The sequence below is a fragment of the Diachasma alloeum genome, unplaced genomic scaffold, assembly GCF_001412515.2.
Source record: "Diachasma alloeum isolate Michigan unplaced genomic scaffold, Dall2.0 Dall_scaffold_00705, whole genome shotgun sequence".
NCBI classification, from domain to species: domain Eukaryota; kingdom Metazoa; phylum Arthropoda; class Insecta; order Hymenoptera; family Braconidae; genus Diachasma; species Diachasma alloeum.
The window spans coordinates 67,505-91,445 of NW_021680837.1; the positions used below are offsets into that span (position 1 = coordinate 67,505).

The 23,941-nt window shown below is 37.0% G+C and overlaps 1 protein-coding gene across 1 annotated transcript in view; it reads left to right on the top strand.

Moving 5' to 3' along the window:
* Positions 1 to 23,941, top strand: part of LOC107044264 — a gene marked incomplete at its 3' end in the record, with an annotated part of 188,568 nt that overhangs the window by 63,114 nt on the left and 101,513 nt on the right. The window contains exon 3 of the mRNA XM_015266067.1: positions 2,399 to 2,605. Coding sequence (XP_015121553.1) covers positions 2,399 to 2,605 — 207 coding nt within the window. The remainder of the gene's footprint in view (positions 1 to 2,398; positions 2,606 to 23,941) is intronic.

Here is a 23,941-nt window from a genome sequence, read left to right on the forward strand (position 1 = left end):
CCCCCACTGCCATAGCGTATAGTCCCTGTAAGGCAACTTATTGGAATAAATAAGTAAAATAAATTTAAAAAAACAATCATGAAGTTTCCAGATCGAGCCGAAGGTGAGGGGAAACTGATATTTACCAACAAGTGCTATACAGGATGAAAGTCTGTATAAAAGTTTGACAAATTTCACATAGTACTTTTGGAAATTGATAAAAATTCGTTCCTCGAATGCAATTCATCACACGAATGATAGGAAATTATTAATTTGAAGTTAACAGCTAAATTATTTTGAATTAGGGGGGGGGGAGGGGGGTGTAAAGTTTGTATTGTAGAATATTTTGTAACGTCCAAAAATAATTCTTCATCATTTTATTGGGAATTCATCATCGTTCTAAATATTAGTGAATCCAATATTGAGAAATGGCCGACTTTCCGTCGTCATTTCCCAATCTTACTTCGTCCACATACATTTTCCACCCATAAACTCAACGGAATTGAGACCAGTTAGCATAGCCCATGCTGTTGCTGCCTGATCAGCAAAAATTCAAGCGTTGCACCATACAATTTAAGGGGTTAACGCTCATTTCCACAATCAAAATCAAAAACCAAGCCAGTCGTTTATCGCTCCTCGTCCCGAGTGGTCGAGTCTTAAAGGGGGCTTCTCTCCCTTTAGGAGAAATCCAAATTTCTTAGTGATCGCGAAATTATTGAACTACTGGTGGAAAATGTTCACAAAATCGATCTACCTTCGCGTTTCTTCCCATATAGTAATTCGCTTAAGTCGATACTATGCGTGGTAACCTATCGAATTAATAGTAGATAGCTATCGGGCGTGTTTGCGTAGGGATACTGCATCCTTAAATCGAGAATAGTGTCTTTTCTTGCATATAAGGGACCTTCAATATTTTATTTCGCCTTTCATACCGGCCCATTAATTTATTTCTCTTCAATTCTACACAAACCTCTTATTATTTATCCAAGAGTGAAAGAAGGTAGACTAATTGAAAGTAACGCCACATGGTTTCGTTGCCGGTGATGAAATCGTTAGTTTACCGATGAATTCATATATTAATTTAAGCAACGAATATTTTTCCGTATAATTGTAAAATCTTAATCAATTACTATAAATCGAATAATCAATGCAAAGTCATTCATACTAATGTTGCTAAAATTCCGACAGTAAAAGTTATAGTTCTGATACAATTATAACCTTCTAAATCTGAAAACGTGTATACATCTAAATACTCAATTGGTTAGAACTTTGAAGCCGATTAAATACATATAATAAATTGAATCAATCTTTTGATTCTAAATAAAACTTCAATTTATTTTTACGCCTGAAAAGGACTGCATAGCGTCGTCCTCATAATAAAAACTAAAAGAAATGAAAGATAATCCTTCAGATTATTCTTTTATTGATAATTCTTAGTTTATGTTTCGAGAGTATTAAAATTAAAATGTGAAAGTTGTCCTCCGACGCTGACAACATCTCCGGACATAACAATTTCATCTTTTTTGGCTCCCAAAGTAAGCAGAATGACATCGCAAATAAGGGTAATGTCCTAATAAACGACGGATATCACCAACACAGACAGATGCGTGCCATGAATATTTAGCCGACGACGTGTGTAGACAAAATAGGCCACAATAAGACAAATCTGTTTCACCTAGGTTAAGAAACCAACTGGTTCAAACCGGCGCGGAGTATGATTTCATCGCTGCCCTTTCTAATAATCCCTGTCAGCTCCCCAACATTTGAAGTGAAATTATGAAGTGAATTCAAGAGCAGTTGTTAAAAACAACCAAAAATCGAATTGTACCTGAACAATCTAATTTCTTGGAACAATTAGGATAAGGATATTGTGAATGTCTGAAGCGTTCCTTATTCCTGTTCTAAAATTGAATAAAATTTGAACAGAACAGTCCGTCCAACATCGAATGTTGAAATATTCCCTTTCACATCTCAGCCAGAAAAGTGCAAAAGGAAAATTATATTTTAATTATAGTTTAATTATATTTTCTGTGACGTTAGAGACTTTCCTTTTCAACCCCTCCGCTCCCCCCCCCTTATCTATATATTTTTTGGTTGATTTCTCATGAATATTAATGTTCAACAACTGAAATTCGAGAGTGGGACATATAGAGAATAATGAAACTATCATTGAACTTTCGCTCAACTAATTAATGAGTTCCAAAGCTCATATCAGTTAAGTTGCAATATATCCTTGAATGAGAAAGACAAAAGTACAGTTGAAAATTTTAGCAGTCAAATCTTTATTCAAGGACATAACTCATATGATACATGGATCTATTGAATGAATTGGAGTCTATAAGGATAATGATATGCAATTGTAGTTGCATCTGGGAATGCACTTTTATCTAGTAACCGAAAACATACTTTTGTTTTTTAGGAAGTAGGACGTGTATCTCGTCGCCCACAGTGTCCAAGCTGGCCGCCGTGGAGGATGTGGGTCCGAACAGGACCGATACACCAATTCACCCATCAACAGCCTCCCTGAGACTTTCCTCTACGACGCGGGCGACCTTACAGGCATTGAGAAGCCCGCGTAATAAGTTAATTACCTCCGTTAGTACCCGTGACGCCGAAACCATCACAGGTAAGTCACATCCTCGCAAACTCCAATACTTAATCACAAGTTGTGTTCATTTTCCATAAATACCTACCAGGGATCAATAAATAATTTTTTAAATTTATCGCTGAAGACATGAAGTTCGTAGAATGTCTTTGAGATGACTAAAAACTCCATATAGTCCAGTCAATGTAGAGTTAAAAATAGCGTTCATCGAAAGTTGAGTTTCAGGGGATGAAATTATAGTGATTGATAGTTGAAACTCCCCTGATCAATGTTTGAAAATGTATATGTTCAAGTTTTCCGGCGTGATTTGTAATTAATTATTAAAAATTGCAGATTTGCGCTATATATCGTTTAATGATATATTTCTCCGACCTGCCTCATCCAATCGGAAAAATAAAATTGTAACATTGTAGCTGACGAAATTTGCCGTCAAACGAAATCGGGAACTTATATCGGAAAATGTATGGTTAATTTATTATAAATTATACAAATAATTCCGATCAGTGTACGCTAAAGCGTCAGCTGATCACTCCACCATTAGTGGGCCTGAGTCACGTGATTCGCGCCTTGCGCAACTTATTTAAACCTCCGCGTCATATGCTACAAATTTAATTATAATTCTGTGGGGCAGTTTCCACAATGTTTAACAATTTTCGACACATGGTTCAAGCCAGAGGGTCACGAGGGTTTAAACTAACGATCGCGAGAGTTAAAACTAAAGGTGGAAATTATGGGTGACGAGGGTCAACAATGAGGATAAAAAATCAAGGCACGAAGATCAGAACTAAGGGTCACAAAAGTCAAAAACTCAAAGAACGTGACAAACCCTTCAAAATGAAATATTATACACAGCATTTTCTTTAGATTGGCGGGCTTTATGCGAAAAAACGATTGCACCTTTTTGAATCATCAAATTTGTCAATTAAATTGCGTAAGAAACTGTTGAAATAAATGATGAATATTTAATGTCATTCAAATTACATTTTTCACACAATTATTATTTTTTTGAACATTCTCCGTTTATGAATAAATATTTGAAATTGGTGATACTTTCGAAAACCTTTTTTTTGGCATAAAATCGATTGCTGGTAAAATTTTGAATGTGAATATTTTTTATAATTTCGAACAAATGATTGTTATGAGGAAAAATTTAGGAGGAAGATTGATGGAATTCAAAATGTTCGTTGGATTCCATATAATTAAACTAGGTACTTTTTTCGATTATCTGAATTCGATCACGGAAAAATTTATTTTTTTCACTTGACTCGTTTTTTTTTCATACGGTATAAAAATTATTATTCGGTGTTGTTGAATATTAAAATAGTACATGACAAGTTTTCGGAATAATAATTATTATTTTTGTACCGGACGGAAAAAGGAAAAAAATTAATAAACAGAAAAAATTACTTTTTCTATTATCTAATTGAGGTAAAAACAAAAATATCTATTTTTTTATGGAATGTAACGAACGTTTAAAAAAAAACAGTTTAAATCGGATTAAAATGGTTATACGAGGAGCATTTCAAAACCAAAAACAGGTAAAACGACGTTTTCGTCTTACGTACGGGGTAAAATGGGTTGAGCACAAAGTTTTTTTCTGTTTTTTAGATACCCGATGATATATTAAAAGTATCTCGATAGTTATTTTCATCAACCGTAGACTCAAATTTCGCCAGGGTCCCCCCCCCTAAACATATTTTTTTCATTTTTAAACATTGTGGAGACTCCCCACAGAATTATAATTAAATTTGTAGCATATGACGTGGAGGTTTGAATACACGAAGTGAAATGTGGTTGTAGAAAATTTTACGGAACTGTCACGGAATTTCCCCAGAGCGTTCCGTAATTTTTACCTGAATCTCCTGTGAAAAATGATTATACCGTCACTTAAATTTTCTGAGTCGATTCCGTAATCGGTGAGCGAATTGTAAGTTCCGTGATTTTTACTAAACATTTCTCTCCGTGTAAGGGCAGTAATGATGATGATAATGATTAATTTCAGTTCTCCACTCCTATTTACGCCTAACACGTTACGCATACGAAGCGAATAATTCACTTAATTATTTAAAGAAAATTTTTAAAGAATAGCAGCAAATTTATCACAGAATAGGGAACTTGCATGAATTATTGTCAATTTTGCTTCCGCATGGATGCTTTGTAGTCGTCAATTCTTACGATCTTCCAATAATGTCATGAAACGTTAAGATAGGATGTTTTTAGAAAATGCCTGTGTATGTCCGCGTGTGTGTGAATTTTTGGAAAGTCAACGATTGAATATTGTAGATTATCATTGGAAGAGAAATCAATTCTTAAATTTCAGAAAGATGCCTCGGTGTCCCATTAATTCCATCAGAATCAGTCTCTATTGTCGTTCCAATACTGTAATAAAGAATGAAAAATGTTACATTTTTTTTTCATTAGATATGAGTAGGAAAAATCAATGAAAATGTCCAGAGTGTTAGTGTAGAAAAATTTAATAAACCAAAGTCCAATTCGTGTCATACAAACGATGGAAAAAATATAAATAAGCGAATGCCGTATATGGATTTTAATGTTCGTTTGGTGCCAGTTGTAATAGTCAGAATCGTCAAAACGAACACCGCAAATAATTGTAGCTACACTGACGGCACTTGTGCTGGGCACAACTTTTCGCCATTGCTCCAAACGTTTCTTACCAAAACTGATAATCAGAAAACAAACATTTTCTGTGAAAAAAAAAAATATTGAAGGAGTTTTGAACCCGGATCGCCGAGTTGGTAGGCAGACCCGCTGCTACTCGACCAAAATGCTACTTTGAAAATCATGTGTTATGACTAAACCTTTCGGGTGAAATTTCTCCCTTATTATTAGCCGTCTGCCCTTAATGTCGGGATGAGGAACAACTAGTAACACCCTTTGAATATTATCAAGCTGACTGAAAACTTTTACCTACAACCCTTGGCCTCTCCTTGTGAGTAAAAAAAATAATTCATATGTTATATAAAAGGATTTCTCAAATTAATCACTAATATTAATCGTAGTCTTCAATAAAACAATAAAAAAAATCACTTACATATGGTATGTGAGGTTAGTATTGGGAAACCAAAAATTGGGGCAATTTTTTACGCAGCAACTGCTCACCATTTTGATTTTAATAATTTTTCGTCACTAACAATACATAATACTCGTGTACACTTCGTCTAATTTTGTAGTGAACAACTTTTTGTGTCCAACAGTATTTTTCTTTATTCTCACAGCATCCCAATTATTTTTACAACTCTTGGACTCACTGGGTATAGCTCCAACGAACGTTCTTAACTTGCTTGTACTGCGCGTGGTTTTGTACGCTCTGCGTATGCCCAGCGCCGGAGAGAGTGAGACAGGCTTCCTTGAAAATCTACCTCTCTCTGACTCGTTTTCCGCTCACGGGCATAGCATGGTAGTTCCCTTTCCAGTATGACTCTATTTCACTGATCTCTATATAACTGGATGACTTGTTCCCTAAAGCGCTTCAGAAGCAAATTGAAGGCTCACCCAGCGCCCCTATAACCGGCGGTGGTACTAAAATATACAACAATGCGCATGCGTGGGCATGATATTCGAAGTGGGGGGTAGTAATATGACAGTTAGGATCCAGAAATGCCCTTCACATTTTACCACCTTTTTGCTCATGAAAAATGATGAATGGATGAAAAACAAAACTCGTCCAGATGGTATCCATCAGGGGGTTTTATTCCTATTCTATTTAGTTTTCTATTTTTTCATTTGTTATTTGATTGAATCCTTCAATCGCCAAGGGTGAATATCGACTATACGATATTACGTACTTACTCATGAAACGATAGATTTTTCCATTGTGTTTTATTTTTCTTACAATAAACACAACAAACGATTGAAACTCATATGAGGTACAATGTTTCACCAATTTAATTTTAAATTATTTTTCTTGGTAAGTTGATAAACAATATCGCAACACAAATAAAAACACGTCACTCAGCTCCACAATGAATTTTTGGTTATCAACGCACGGTAAAATTACCATTCCCACTAGCAACAATTTAGATGACGCATGCGCACTGGTATCGGATTTAGTACCACCGCCGGTAATAGACGGCGCTGGGTGAGCCTTCAAATCGCCTCACTTTTGGCGTGCTGGGTCCATAAGGACCAGCTATCCAACCGACCGTAATGGTTGGGTGAGTTAGGTGTTGCTCCGGCGGACATCCGAGTGCAGCTGCGTTTAGCGTGGTTAGTACTTGGATGGGTGACCGCTTAGGAACACCCTCGCCCAAAAATTTCGGAAGGTAGGCACGGTGTGGTGGCCTAATGTGCCCCTCTAGTCAGTGTGACAGAAGGGCTCATTAGGGCTCTGCACAATCGGCCGGCTATACGACTGAGGTTTTTCATGGTTTCCCTTGCAGTCCTAGCCCGAATGGGGTACAGTTAAAAGAGTAAGACGGCCCATGGTAACGCAGTATATCTACCCTACCAACAAATCTAATTCCTAAATCCTGAAACGTCCCGTAGAGGGATAACGGCCGAATAGCCAATGTAGCTGGAGCCATAAGAAAGAAGAAGAAGAAGAAGGACATGCTATCCAGTTATATAGAGATCAATGCTCTATTTCAGTGATTCTGGTCGCGTGCTAAGCGCTACGCAGTCCGTGTATTTTCCAGTGCGACGTTGCCAGAGCGATATCCTGTTCTCAGTCGCAAGCGCGCCGATTATGAATTGTGGGAAAGTGAAATGAATCAAATTGTTTTTTCTTCTACTTTTTTTCCTTTTTACTTCTGAAACAATTATATGGACAAGACAAAGAATATTTATTTTATAAATATCAAATGAAATATCAAATTCGTATACATAGGGAAGATTGTTTTTTTTTCAACTTACAATTTACAGTGACAACGGTATTTTCTCAACAATCACCTATCTCTACTGACATGACAAAAAAATTATCTCTCGTCAATTGGTCTTCTCCTGGAAATGTTCTCCTGGAAAATCCGAAAGACAGTAGATTTATTATCAATATTATCAAATACTCGACACTATTATTATTTAATGATCTCAACTTTCCGTTATAAATGTGATTTTTTATTTCGTTCATTCATGAATGTCCACATCACAACACACTACACATTGAAATTTTTTTTACTGTAATTCATATTAATTCTGCTTGGAAAATCCATTGTGAATGTGAATGAAACCTTCTCTCCTTGAAATATATGTTTTTTGCATAATTACCTGTTTTTATTTCTCATCAAATAATACGTCGACAATCTGGCTGCTCATCGTCCCGCGATTTTCCATCTTCCAGCTGGAACAGCACGAGGGCTGGTAACGTCGCTCGTCAAATTTCTGCTACGACTCTGGTGGCGCAACGAGTGCAGCGCTGTTTTTCTCTGACCGCACTTCATTGAAAAATTAATTGAAAAAGGATATGGAGGCTGCAGAACAATAAAACCGGATTTAATGTCACCAGGACAGAATATTTGAGAAACTCCGAAATTGGCATTTCGTGATTATCGATATTTTCGCAGTTATAAAACAAATGAAAAGGACTACGTTTTACTCATAGCGCGACCACTCGAGGGCTAATAATGAAGTTTTGATCAAGCCAAACATAGAAGCATTATTTCAATTTTCTTACAACGATTTTTTAAGGGTGTTAAGTATTACTATTTAGGAAATTTTGTCAAACGTTCCAATGTTTAGGGAATCATGATTATCACCATGAATCGATCGTTTTCCACAAATATCTCTTCGTAGAATGTCCTTCAGACCATACCTTGCAAGTATCATGAAATGCTTTTCCCAAAGTTTTGAATCTACACCATGCATCATATCGTCTCTTAGGCACCGTCAATTTCATGAATCCGGAGATCAGCCCTCAGGCAATAGGCCATTACAATGCATGTATCCTCAGAGATGATAAATGGACTAAAATAAACGATTAAAACTTCAAAAATTTATGCCAATGAATTCTACAACAAGCATATTTCCCCATCTATGTATTTATATTAAATCAGACAACTCGGAACTATGACGGTGAAACTGGCCTCCCATCCTCCAAGTTTGAAAATGGAAAATTTTGGGAGAGAATGTCTACCAAATGATCTGGAATTTGAAATTTTTTTAAAAATACAATACGCATCTTAAAATTTCTTTTAAATATCGAAAAAAAATTTCAACATGAATAGTACGCGATCTTTTTTTTTTAGGGGGCTTAATGTATTTTCGGATGGACAGACGAGCTTAACCTCCCTTTATCCAAAATGCCCCTTTTTCATTTTCGGGGAAATTTTTTAAAAAATCTAAACCTTTTTTTTAGATATTCTTTAAACATTCCCTTATCGATTTCCACCCCTATGAACAACGATGGAATTTTCAGGGTGTTCAGTCGTCAGGAAAATCTGGAAAACCGGGAATTGTCAGGGAATTTCATTGGTCTGGAAATATCAGAGAAAAGTCAGAGAATTACGACAACTTTCCGGAAATTTAAGATTTGAAGTTTGTTTTCCCCAAGTACCTAAATTTTTGGGATTCCTTCTGTTCACAAAAAATATTGTCCTGAAATTTCATTTCAAATTTACTTAGAAAAGTAGGATGTTAATATCTTCTCATGGGATGAGACTGGGAACCCAGTGTTTTTACGGTTTTTCTATGGAAAATTCTGAATTCGGCATTCTACTTTTCAAAAAAATTCTTGCATAAATAAAAAAGAATTCTTGCATATCAAGATGGTGTAAATATTTAAAAAATGAAGGGACGCAGTTGCGTCCCGTCGCCAAGAACGGGTGCGCAACTGCCTGTTATATACGCCAGCCAACGTCCCCCTTCACGCCCGCAAACCGTTATTTTCCGTACAAATTTCAAACAGCAGCACATTTTGAATTATAATTTTACTATAAATGTTTTTATAAGCCATCCATTGCAATTTTTATCATATTTTTTCATGCTAAAATGAATGAAATATGACGATCTACAGAATTTCAGTGTGGGTCTCTTCTTCATCTTTCTCATCGTAAGACGTTCGAGGCAGATTTTAGTGGGAACGTTGGTACCATTGATTTCTACCTCGCGTTCTTGTGAGGTGTTGAGAGTTGGCTATGTTGGATGACGTCAGTTCGACATTCAAAAGGGATTTGTGGATCGGTCCCGCGTTTCGATGCCATTCGACGTAAACACCGGCGTCTTCTGTTAATTAAACCGAATGATTCTCGTTCGATTAACAAAAATGTGTACTAAATAACCATTCTCCCACTAAAGTGATGGGTGATAGCGGTGAAAAATTGTAAATATATTCATCGAGACCATGATTTTGATTAACATTAATTCTCGTTCGTGAGATAAGTTGTACTAAAACAAAACTTTAACCTCTTAACTAAAAATCCTTCTGCTATAATATTTCATGTGAAATAAAAAAAAAAGAAAATATCAATTTTTAACAACAAAAGGCCATAATCGAGACTGAGTTCTTGAATTTAACACAAGTTGTAATATTAAAAATATACATTGATGAGATGGGTGCAATGAGTAAAAAAATCGTTTGGAGGGAGAAAAACGATGGTCGTTTTGTGGCCTAGAATTATACTCCGGTATACGAAAAATTGTAAAGTGTGTAAAATCTCCACCGAAAGTAGGAAATAAAAAAATTCTGCAAAATTGCAGGTTGCTGTATTTTTGATACTGCTGTAATTGTACGTGGATATGTCCATGGTCTTTCCTTCTTTTTCGAATTTCTTAGAAACTCAATGAATTCCCTTGAATTTCCTAGAAGCTCGTTAAATTCTCTCGAATTTTCTAGAATCCCTTGAATTCCTTCGAATTTTCTAAAAACTCCCTGAATTTCCTCGAAATTTCAAGAAACTTCTCGAATTACCTCGAAATGTCTAGAATTTTCTAGAATTCCGATAGATGGCGCTGCACATAAGGATCTTTTCCCAAAATGACCCCCCATATTGAAATCATAGACGTATCCACGTCAAAAAAAAAGTTCAATCCGTATTCGTTTTACAGTGATTTGTGAGATCGAACGGTGTATTCACAAAAATATACGAAATCTTCAAAAAAAGACAAAAAAAAATTATAAAAAAAATCGCCAAGAACGGGTGTTGTTCCGTTTACAAACATCAAAAATACAGATCACACTGCTTTGTTTTTACAAAAATATATGAGATCTCTCAAAAAACAAAAGTTATTTTGTAAAAAAAATACTCGCCAAAAACGAGTGCCACCGTTGGTCTGTTCACAAAAAGTTGGGAAATTGGGCAAAAGCTGTAGTGCCAAGTACAGAGTAACAAAGCCTAGAGATTATGACGTAACTCATATAAAACTGAAGAAATAATGAAAATCATGAAAATGATATTCAAAATTTCAGATGATAAAAATTTCAAGTCAACCTACTTGGCGCGATTTTGTGTAGCTTCAATCGTCAGCCAAGTAAATTGACTTGGAATTTTTATCATCTCAAATTTTGAATGTCATTTTCATGATTTTTATTATTTCTTCAGTTTTATATGAGTTGTGTCACAATCTTTAGGCTTTATTAATTTGTACTTGGCACTACAGCTTTGCTCGATTTCACAAATTTTGTAAACAGACCAACGGTCGCATCCGTTCTTGGCGAGTTTTTCTTTACGAAAGACCTTTTGTTTTTTTGGGAGACACATATTCCCAGCAATATAAAAACTGCAAAAATACTGAGAGTTCCATCCTGTTTCACTAAAGATATGTTAGCATCCTAATTTTCTAGACAAATTTTTTTCTGTATGTTTTTTTGTTAAAAGTTGACAGAGCGACCACCTCTTAAGGGGGGACCTCGCTAAAATTAAAAAGGCTTTGCAAATTCTCTTAACCATACTTCCTTTACTGCACAATTTCCATCTGAAGTAGATTTTCGTATTCCACAATTTTCGTTACACTCTAGAAAATGAAATGAAGTACCCATTATACGTCATAAATTATGTATAATAGCCCGTGAAAAAAATTTTTCTTTCGATGCACTCTTTTTTGCTTGTTCTTGCATAATATTTACAAAATCGAGTCGAGCAGACAGACTAAATCTAAGATTCGTTTTTTAAAATCCATTCTATGCAATGGAAAACGAATACTCAATTTTATTCTTCGAAATCTGACAAACATTGAAAAAAAAATCTGAATTGAATAAAAATTGATTTCAAGGAAAATTTGAAGGGTGAAAATGGGAAATAACGACGAAAATTCACTTGATCAGTTTTTTCGCCAACCAAAGATAGTTTTATTCTACCGTCTGTCTTTCAACTTCGTTCGGTAAAGGAGCTAATCTGCATGAATCAGTTTATTGCTGATTGATTATCAATGTCGGGTGATTCTCGTGTATCAATTGTTTTAACCCTCTAAGGTGAATTTCAATATGCCCATTCTACGGTCTTCAAAGCGGAATGTCGGCGTCCCCACTCAAGCGCCCTACTACGCTTTTCACCTTACAGTTTTTCACCTTTCATACAAAAATACGTTTTTTATGGTCAGGGAATTTTCCATCCATTATAGGCAAATCCGTGTCCGTAACCAAGGACTTTCTTTTGGTTTTTACGTTAATACTCTCTTTCCTCTTTGACGAAGCATACTTATCGTATGCTCATTCGAAACATTACGAAATAAGCTTCAAATTGACACCTGACTTGTCTTCAATTCTGACTATTTTTCATTGACTTATGAGGCTTTTAGGCGAAAATTGAATTTTTATGTTTGACTTGAAAAATTATTTTTGGTTGGATTTTTCAATACTTCTAAGTGGACTCGACAGGGATATTTATACATCATTTTGAAGAGTATTTATTTTTCTTTAAAGTCGTCTATAATGAATCTTAATTGAATTTTCATCAAGTTATTGCAGATTGATTCCATTTTGCTTTCGAATGGAAGCCTTTTATTTGACGGATTTTTCGATTCGCTAATTTTGATCGGAAATGATGTAGAATGTCATGAAACGTGGATAAATGATGTTTTTACGTCATGTCTGTATCTATGTGTGTGACAACTTGGATTTTGGGTGAACAATTTTTCGAAAATTCAACATAAACAAGCAGTTGACCGATCCTATTCGGCAGAAGATATTTGACCATTACTACATGCGTTAGTTGTCTTTTTTATTTTTCATTTCTACCAATGCCATTGGTAGTAAGCTTCCGAATGGATCCATAGCTATTCTATTGAAAAATAAGATAAGTACATCACGAAGAATCGATCCATCGATAATTATACAAGATAATGTGTTATATAGAAAAATTGTTGTTTTTTAAATCATCAGATTGGAAACCAAATAAAATCCTAATCAATTGAAGATTAGATTTTAACGGATTTACAAAAGTAGATTTTCCATTTCAAAATTTCACACGNTTCATTTCTACCAATGCCATTGGTAGTAAGCTTCCGAATGGATCCATAGCTATTCTATTGAAAAATAAGATAAGTACATCACGAAGAATCGATCCATCGATAATTATACAAGATAATGTGTTATATAGAAAAATTGTTGTTTTTTAAATCATCAGATTGGAAACCAAATAAAATCCTAATCAATTGAAGATTAGATTTTAACGGATTTACAAAAGTAGATTTTCCATTTCAAAATTTCACACGAAGATTATTCAATGTTAGAATTTATCACGAGAATTATTTATTGAAAGAGGGACATTCTCTTGTTTTTATCTCCTAAAATCTTCAATTTCTTTTTCGAAGAATCATTTTCATTATTCCTGTTGTAAGTTCGGGGAACAATTCAAGTGAAAATAATCACTTCGTTTAACAATAAATATAATAAAGATTGCAACAATAAAATAGGATACATTTGAGCAATAAATTTACACGTGTTTATACGTTCGCCATTAAAATCGACCAGATAGATTGACGCGCGTGACGACGGGCATACGATATATCAGGCGTCGATAAAAACATCTCGGCCGCTATCCAGGCTGCCTTTGATACCTCTTCTCAATACCTCCCCTTCAAAGCAGACTGATGAATTACGAACTTCTGCAACATACAACTCAATTATAAAATTTCAATTCCCAATAAAGATAGACAGTTTAGATGACACGCATGTGTCAATGCTTTGGTGAGCACGTCGGCAGCCATCTGGTCTGTTGACGTGTATTCCAGCATCAGAAAAGTCGTCGATATTCTCCCGGACGAGGTTATGCCGAATATGCTATGCTTGGATCTGGAGTGTGTCGTGGAGCTCTTGATTCAACTGTGAGTACTCTGTGAATCATTCCAGAGTGTAATGCTGTCGCACTGCAGGCCGATCGACTGCAGTAGTTTCCGAAAGTAAAGCGCCTCACGTGTCGCCTCCGAAATTGCCACCAACTCTGCATCCGTCGTGGACAGCGCAACGATACGTTGCTTACGAGCCTCCCAGCTAATCGGACTCGACGCGTCGATAAATGCGTAGCCCGAAAAAGAACCTCGATACAAACGAGTAGCCGCCCAATCCGCGTCGACAAAACCGTGAAGCTCCTGATCACTCCTGGTGTAGCGAATTCGATAATTCCTGGTACCCTTGAGATACCTCAAAACTCGCTTCGCCGCCTTCCAATATTTCTGATTATAACCCGAGTTGAATTGACTCAGAAAACTCACCGCGAAAGCAATATCCGGTCGCGTTGATATAGCCAGGTACAGCAACCCTCCGATCAGACTCTGGTATGGTAACTCCTTCATCAACTGCTCATCAAGAACTTCCGGACGCGTCAGGATACAACTGGTTTCAATAGGTGTATTGGCCGGCTTGCAGTCAACCATGCCAAATCTCTCCAATAGCTTGTCCACGTGATCGCCATGGGACAGACTGACGCTACAGTCACTTTCATCCTGATGGAACTCTATTCCTAAACACTTGTTGACTTTGCCCAGGTCTTTCATTCGAAAATATCGCGACAGCGTCACCTTGACATGCTGAATCCACTACAAGTTGTTGGAGGCGACGAGTATATCGTCGACATAAATGGTGATCAACAATATCCCCTTTTCGTTTTTGATGTAGAAGAGACACGGGTCGCACGACGACGAACTCAGCCCCATTTTCAGCAATACATCCCTCAGATGCCGATACCACTGGAGTCCTGACTGCTTCAATCCATAGAGTGCACGCTTCAGCAAACAGACACAATCTTCTTTCTCTTTCAGAGCCTGCAACCACCGCTTAGCCGCCAGAATCGTTCTTTGGTCCGTAACCACTTTCGCGTCGAGACCAACTGGCTTTCCAGCGACGATCTTCTCGAGTACCTCCCCTAACTGTACTGGAATGTCCATATAAATTGTCTTCTCAAGATGTCCATTCAAATATGCGGTGATGACGTCCATTTGATGTATCTCCAGACCTTTCTCAGCGGCTAAGGCAGCCACGAGACGAATGGAAGTAGCCTTCACCACCGGGAAATACGTCTTCGTGAAGTCGACGCCAGGAATTTGTGAACATCCCTTCGCCAACAAACGAACTTTTGTCTTTTCTTGTTCCCCGTCCTGTTTGGTGCGAAACACGAGCCGATTTTTGATGACTTTACGATCGGCGGGATGATCCACTAGCTCCCAAGTTTCGTTAAAAATGAGCGACAAGAATTCGTCTTCCAGAGCCGCCTTCCAGGAAACTGCCTCTTCCGACTTCGTTGCTTCTTCCCGGGTCTCAGTTTCCGATAAAACAGAATAATGAACGAATTCACCAACATCAGCTTCCGTCAACGGTGCTACTGAACCATCGTCGAAAACGTCATCGACGATATCACATGGAACCTGAAGGTCTTCAGTCCCTTCTTCAGCGTCATCGTAATGTGAATAGATTTTCCTGGGTCCTCCCACGGAACCAGTACGATGAAGCCTCGGCCTGTCTGGTTTACGACGAGTCCGGATACTCGGAACTCTGCGTCGAAAATTCAGAGTTATTCTCACTGGGCTTCTCCTTGGTCTCAAGTCCGTCGTGACCTCCACCGTCGATGTATCCCCTGGTAAACTGTCCACATCATCTTCCTTGGCACAAAAATCCTCGAAGTCATCTGAGAAATAAAACGAATCCATGAATTTAACATCACGACTGACGATTAACCTTCGACTCTCTGGATTCCACAGACGATAAGCGTTCGACTCCATCGAATAACCTACGAAAACATACTCCTCGGCACGAGAATTGAATTTTCCTTTCTGCGACTTGTCCAGCACGAATGCCCTGCAGCCAAAAATCTTGAAATGCACGAGCGTCGGTTTCTTCCAGATACTGTGAGGAGTCGGACCCTTCAACGACCTGCTCACGTAGCGATTCCTGATGTAAGCTGCGGTATTAACAGCTTCGGCCCAAAACATCGGCGACATCCTCTCCGGGCGCAATAGACAACGCGCCATCTCGACGAGCGTACGATTCATCCGCTCGGCAATGCCATTCTGCTCTGGTGTGCGCGGCGCCGTCAAACGCCGTTGAATCCCATGTTCCTCCAGAAACTCGTCGAAAACACGATTGCACACCTCTCTCCCGTTGTCCGATTGCAGAAATTTGATCTTCTTGCCAGTCTCAGTCTCCACTCACGCCTTGTATTTCTTGAAGCTCTCGAACATCTCCGACTTCTCCTTCAAAAAAACCACGGTAACCCATCTGGACTTGCCATCCACGTAGACCACATCTCATTGGGCCGCAAACGTCCGTATGCATGACCTCCAAAACATCACTCGTGCGAAAATCTTCAGTCGGCGCAAACGGTAGACGTGTTAATTTTTCACGGGCGCAGACTTCGCAACTCTTCAACTCTTCTCCACGGTTAAAATTTAATCCATGAATGATATTTTCTCTCGACATCTTCTTCATGTCTTCCACGTTCAAATGTCAAAGTCGATAGTGCCATAATTCTAACGATCCCTCAGGTTTCCACGCTCCAGTCACATCGGCCGCATCAACAGTCTCTGCTCCCTCCTTGACGAAATACAAATTTCCTCTTCTCTCCGCTACGACGAGTGATCTTCCGCTTTTATCTCTGACCACTGCCTCTCCTTTGCGAAAAATGACTTCACAATCTCTGTCGGTAATTTTTAAAACCGATAGTAAATTAGTCCGTAAATCCTTGACGTGATAGACTTTTTCTAATGTGATTCTCTGGTCGTTATTTCCGTTACTCACGACCATTCTGACTTCTCCCACTCCGTTTATACTCGTTGTGTAGTTGTTGGCCAGATTTAAAGGCTTGTTTATCACAGAGTAGGTGTCAAAAACATCCTTAGACGCCACCATATGGGACGTATACCCACTGTCCAGGCACCAGCTCCTTCTCACGCCGTCGGGCAAAACGTGGAACGCAATTTCTTCAGCAAAATCCGCTTGACTGCCCGTCTCTGTCTCTTCGCTGCTCCTCTTCTTCGCTCTGTCGTGCTTAATGACGTGACTGTTGGGCCGACTGTGACTATGGTAACCTGGAAAAATGAAAACGAGCTATGTGGCCAGGCTTTCCACACTTGAAACAACCATTTACTGTATTTGACACACCTGGTAATTGATTCTGCGACTGTGAACGCCGAAAACTCTGTTGGTGAAAACTTCCTCCTCTGTTTTTTCCTGAAAAACTCTTCGCTCCTCGGGCAAAAAGCACATCCTGTGTATTCTCCTCAGCTGCCACGTACTTCCTCGATTCGTAATCCTCTTGAAACTTGATCTTCACCACCTCTGGCGACGGTATTTCATCTCTGGTTGTCATCGCTCGACGAAAAGAATCGAACGACATCGGCAAACTCCACAGCATTGAAAATGTCACCAAATCATTATCTACCTGCATCTCTCCTAATTTATCCACGGTATCCATAAAATCATCGAGATGCTTTCTCAAATCTTCGCCTTCTTTCATTTTGGGTGACACAAGTTGCATCAACAGCAACCCCTTTCGAGCCGGCCTGCTCGATTGAAACTCATCCTTAAGTTTTAACCACGCTTCTCTTGCCGTCGTACACTTCTTCACATACTTTAACACGGCCTTATCAATGCTCAAAATTATTTCTGAAAATGCTTTTTCATCTGCTGCAGTCCAGGCCGCGAACGTCGAATCTGTCTCTGCTGGTCGAATCCTGGACCCATTTACATAACTCCACAATTCACAATTAATTAAGGTTGCCTTCATCTACAACTCCCACGTGTCATAGTTGTCCTTTGTCAATTTATCAAACTTTGTCGATGTGCTCGCCATTCTAATAAAACGGTTTCCCTCTTCGGTACGCCAAAAACACACCGGTTGCCAACGCTCTTCCCGTGATGCCAAAAGCACACCACGCTGCTTACTTTAAAAATCGTTCTATTTCCGTTAAAATACGTTTTCCTGGGCCCATAATCTGTTGTAAATTCGGGGAACAATTCGAGTGAAAACAATCACTTCGTTTAACAATAAATATATTAAAGATTGCAACAATAAAATAGGATACATTTGAGCAATAAATTTACACGTGTTTATACGTCCACCATTAAAATCGAACAGATAGATAAAAACATCTCGGCCGATATCCAGGATGCCTTTGATACCTCTTCTCAACAATTTCATTAAAATAATGTGTAATGCATTTAAACATTAATTTAAGTTATTAAATATTAAATTTGTAGAGTATTCGGAATTCTCGCATTTCTTTGAATTTTCACAAAATTCCTTGAATTTCCTCTGAGCTCCTTGCAATTATCTTCAATTCCTTGATCTCCTTTGAATTCCTCGAATTTCCTCGTAATTCCTTGAATTCCCTCGAAATTTCTAGGAACGATGTTTTTTGGTGTAAAATGTACTTGAATAAAACGTAAAATACGTTTCTATCGAGATTTTAATTGACGATTTCTCAAGCGTAAAATTTGCTTAAGAAAACGTAATTTATGTTAACCTAGGAGCCTGGGAACTTGAGGTTGTGAGTTTGCTGCTACCAAGTACCTAAACTACTGATCCGATTGAGCCCATCCAAAATATGAACCGTTATTATCATAAGATAGGTCGACGGTCGTATCAAATTTTCAAGTTGATGTCTCAATTTTTGCGAAGGCTAGAGAGCGAACAACGATTTTTTCGAAAAAACAGAAAAGTCGAAATATCTCTAAAATTTTGCTGGGACGGGTATACAATAGGTTTCGATTGATCTAGATAGGAGGTATCGAGACGAGTACTTTGAAAAAAAAAAAAGTGAAATTGGTTGCGTAGTTTTGAAGATATGGCATATAATAGATTTTCAAAAAAAGTTGGATATCTCCAAAACTACTGAACCGATTTAGCCCATCCAAAATGCGAATCGTTGCTATCATAAGAGGGAGGTAGTGTCAAATTTTCAAGTTGATATCTCAATTTTTGCGAAGGCTAGAGAGCGAACAACGATTTTTTCGAAAAATCAGAAAAGTGGAAATATCTCTAAAACTTTGCAGGGACGGGTATATAGGTTTCGATTGATCTAGATAGGAGGTATCGAGACGAGTACTTGGAAAAAAAAAGTGAAATTGGTTGCGTAGTTTTGAAGATATGGCATATAATAGATTTTCAAAAAAAGTTGAATATCTCCAAAACTACTGATCCGAGTGAGCCCATCCAAAATGCGAACCGTTGTTATCATAAGAGGAAGGTAGTGTCAAATTGTCAAGTTGATATCTCAATTTTTGCGAAGGCTAGAGAACGAACAACGATTTTTACGAAAAATCAGAAAAGTGGAAATATCTCTAAAACTTTGCAGGGACGGGTATATAGGTTTCGATTGATCTAGATAAGAGGTATCGAGACGAGTACTTTGAAAAAAAAAAGTGAAACTGGTTGCGTAGTTCTGAAGATGGCATATAATAGATTTTCGAAAAAAGTTGAATATCTCCAAAACTACTGATCCGATTGAGCCCATCCAAAATGGGAACCGTTGTTATCATAAGAAGAAGGTCATGTCAAATTTTCAAGTTGATATCTCTATCAACTTGAAAATTTGACGCGAACAACGATTTTTTCGAAAAACCAGAAAAGTCCAAATATCTCGAAAACATTGCATGGACGAATATATAGGTTTCAATCGATCTAGATAGGAGGCATTGAGACGAGTATTTAAAAAATAAAATAAAATCGGTTCACTATTTTTGGAGATATTTAATAAAAACGATTTAAAAACAAATCGCTTTTCCTCAACAACTATTGAACCGATCGAGCTGACCTTGTGCACAGAGTTAGTCCTTATTAAGACCTATAATCTGACAAAATTTCACATTTTTAAAAATTTTTTTAGTCAATTTATTACTCGATTTTCTAAAAGTTGACCACCGGGCAAGTGGCGGTGGAGGGACCAACATACAGACATGGTCGTCAAACTTCGTATTTCCACGTTTCAGACCATTCTACATCATTTCCAATGAAAATTAGAAAATTCGAAAATCGAACGATTGCAAAGCTTCCATTCGGAAGCAATACGGTGAAATCGGTAGATAGAAATCTGAAATTTGGCTCCTGATAGCTATGAATGAACTCTATTTTGGCGCGATGATTCAGCCCAATCGGCCCAGTAGTTCCTGAGATATATGGGTGATTCTCTGCAAATTGTGATTTTTCACCTCGCACATTTTTCAAAATGTGAATGCCTGTAGAGTAATTTTTTTACGTTTCTATATGTCATAATGGTCTAGAAGTATAGTCCTAGCACCACTCTACTACAAATTTAAAAGATTCAGAATAATAGAGTGTTACGGATTTCTTACTTCCACGGTGGTGACCAAACTTAACAAGCCTTCGTATTTCAATCAAAGAATTTAATTTTTCGATAATAGAACGAGTTTATTGATTTATTTGATATCTGTCGAGTATCATATATTCATTTGCGGCGATCACTTTGGGTTTTTTTAAACAATCAATTCTGACACAGCATAGGTGTATTCAGCGGTTGTTAATAACCCACCTGGGTGTTACTCCGGGTTTGCACCATTTAAACACCTAAAACATTTTTCTAAATACCTTGGTGATGATACAGTGCACACTCCTTTATCCGCAGGCCTCAGGACTCGGTCGTGACGTCACTTCATGTGAAACGCAGATAAAGGAACATCCCCACTCGTCCAGTTTACAGCAGCATTAGAAGAGGGGAAGGGTCAGGAATAGTGGGGGGAATCGTGGCAGGACCACGTACATTTGTGGCCCACTGCACATTTCATAGCGTGACGTCAAAGAGAAGGATGCACGATAGATATGGAGTGGTGGAAGGTTTTTGAGGGGCAACAGGCCTCGAGGGGAGTGAGCGCAGATTACGGAGTCGGCGGATAAAGGAGAGTCCACTGTACATCTTCCCTCCCACACGTTTACGTATAACCAGCGCCGCCGCGGCCGCGACGTTGATGCCCATTTATGATCCCTTTGTTTTTTTTGTTTCTTTCGAAAATTAATGATTTATCGTCGTTTTAGTCTATTGAGTGTTAAAGTTAATGAAAACAATGTGTCTCGGTTCATTGCTTGTTCAACTTCAATATTTCAATAAGTGATCCACTAATTCTGAGTTTCCGTCCTCACTGAATGAAGTTTTAATTACTATTGTAATCAAAATTATATTCCGAGTGAAAAACAACAATTATCAAATTTCTCACAGTCCATAATTTTTTTGTTTTCGCCTCCCTCTTTATTTCTGTTTACAACTTGACAAAAGTATTCAATTATTTTTCTAGAAAAATTATGTGGTCAATTCTGATGTTCTTTCGCTAATTCGAAGTGTCTTCTCTTCATTCATGGTCTTTTTCACAATTTTATTCGACGATGTCATGAACTTGAAACTTTGGTGAATCATCTGAAATTTTTTCAAATTTTCTATAAACTTCCGAAATTTATATGAATTTTTTTCAGGAAACTTGAAAATTTTTTGTGGAATTGTGGAGAAAATCCGAGGAATTTCTAAATTATTTCCTCCTTTCTCATTTCAATTAATCAGAGTGCAGTATTTGGGCTCACATGACTGCTTCAAATCAGTTTTATTTGCAAAATGCCGCCCTTTCCTATCAATTGTTTTCCCATTTATTCAACAATTCTCGAATATTTGAGAGATATTGGAAATGCTTTGTAATTTTCAAAAACTCCATGGATTGTCTCCAAGTTCTTCAGAAAATCTCATAATGGTCTTGAATTTTTGGAAAACTCCCGAATTATCTTACATTTGGAAAAAAAATTGATAGTTCTCTGATTTTTTTGGAAACCTGCAACCTTCCTCGAAGTTTCTATAATTAATTCCCTATTCACCCCCTTAGAGATGGATTTTGTAACGAAGCTGAAACACGTATTCATTAATTTCCAACAATCTCTTGATGAGTGCTCACATAAAAGATAAAACCTACTCTAAAATGTTCATATTATCAGTTTCAATAGTTTCGACTTTTGATTATTATCTTAGTCAAGCTGAAGGGCTCTTTCCATTTTTTTTTATTGTTATTTTTACATCGCTTCGACCCGGTAGGGATATACTGCGATGATGATCAAGACTTTAAATGGTTAGGTCGCACCATTCTACCCGGCTGGGATTTGAACTCCGAACCTATCGCATGTGAGGCAACGAACTTACCCACTGCGCCAAGCCACCGGGCTCTTTCTATATTTATAACACAATTCCGGCTGCAATGTTCATTATGCCTTTTTTCCCGTCGGACTTAGAATTTCTTTCTTCCATTGATAATCATTCTCATTGCAAAAAGCAGTGCGACTGATGAAAATGCTGTGCTCAATTTATTAACTATGAAATATTTATATTGCAATGAATAACCTGCACATATGCTAATTCCTCTGCTCACTGAATAAGATTTCAATCATAATTACAATCCAATTTCTACTCGAACATAATTCGAAGAGTAAATTGCCGGAATTCAATGTTTGGTGATACTCTGGTAAACGTGCATGCCAACACCGTGATACAATTTTTCAATCAGTTCACTCGGTAATTCAATTAATCTATTGTTCATATCATGAACATAATACCGTATTTAGAATATTGTCACCTCATGTTTTCAGCACCAAATTGGAAATTAAAACGTAAAATGACAATTTGACTTTTGTTCGATTCTTTTTTGTGAATCTGAAATTCATGTTAATGTTTCAGATATTATGAAAATATCATCATTTCTGTTCTCTACTGTTATGGAATATTGAGTCACAGCTGTTCATTCATAACTGAATTTTTTTATTTTAATATTATTATTATTCTTTGGTCAACGTGAAAAAATCCATCATCATTTTCACTGTAGTGAATTCAGATTCTTCTGCCCTTCATGTAAAAAACGTCATATATAAACTCATAATTCTAGTTATTGATTCTAATCAACTTTGTTTGGAGAAAACCTTAGTAAACGCAACATTAAGAAAGTTGAATCATTCTATTGCCTCCGACCTAAATGATTAGAACAATTATAATTGGTTTATTAATCGAAAATACAGAGTAAATAATTAGGTACAGGATATTCACGTTTTAAATGAAAATTCAAACAACTTTTTATTTTCATACTGTTAAGAAATGTTGAATTCCATTAAATTTTCAGTGAATTTTCAAATTTCATGACTTTTCTCTCTCAAACTAAATTAAAGGCCTTGCTCCTAAAAATTACCACTGAACTATCCATGTTTATGATTATGTTCATNCTAAATTATTTCCTCCTTTCTCATTTCAATTAATCAGAGTGCAGTATTTGGGCTCACATGACTGCTTCAAATCAGTTTTATTTGCAAAATGCCGCCCTTTCCTATCAATTGTTTTCCCATTTATTCAACAATTCTCGAATATTTGAGAGATATTGGAAATGCTTTGTAATTTTCAAAAACTCCATGGATTNTGGAATCAGTAGCTAGAATTATGCGATTATAGAATTTGAATGCGACACAATGAAAACCATGATCAATTTTTTCACTTTGAAAAAAAATAATAATATCCAAATTTTAGCATTGTAGAGAACAAGAATAATGATATTTGTGTCATATACTGTTTATTATAATATGNTTCAACAATTCTCGAATATTTGAGAGATATTGGAAATGCTTTGTAATTTTCAAAAACTCCATGGATTGTCTCCAAGTTCTTCAGAAAATCTCATAATGGTCTTGAATTTTTGGAAAACTCCCGAATTATCTTACATTTGGAAAAAAAATTGATAGTTCTCTGATTTTTTTGGAAACCTGCAACCTTCCTCGAAGTTTCTATAATTANTGAAATATTGACATTGAACAGGCGATCAACCGATAAGCATTATTTTCATGCATCTTAACACTCAGTATAATAAGACGATGATGAATCATTCACTTTTGAAAGAAATACAAGGCAAAAAATTATTAGAAAATTAANTGATTTTTTTGGAAACCTGCAACCTTCCTCGAAGTTTCTATAATTAATTCCCTATTCACCCCCTTAGAGATGGATTTTGTA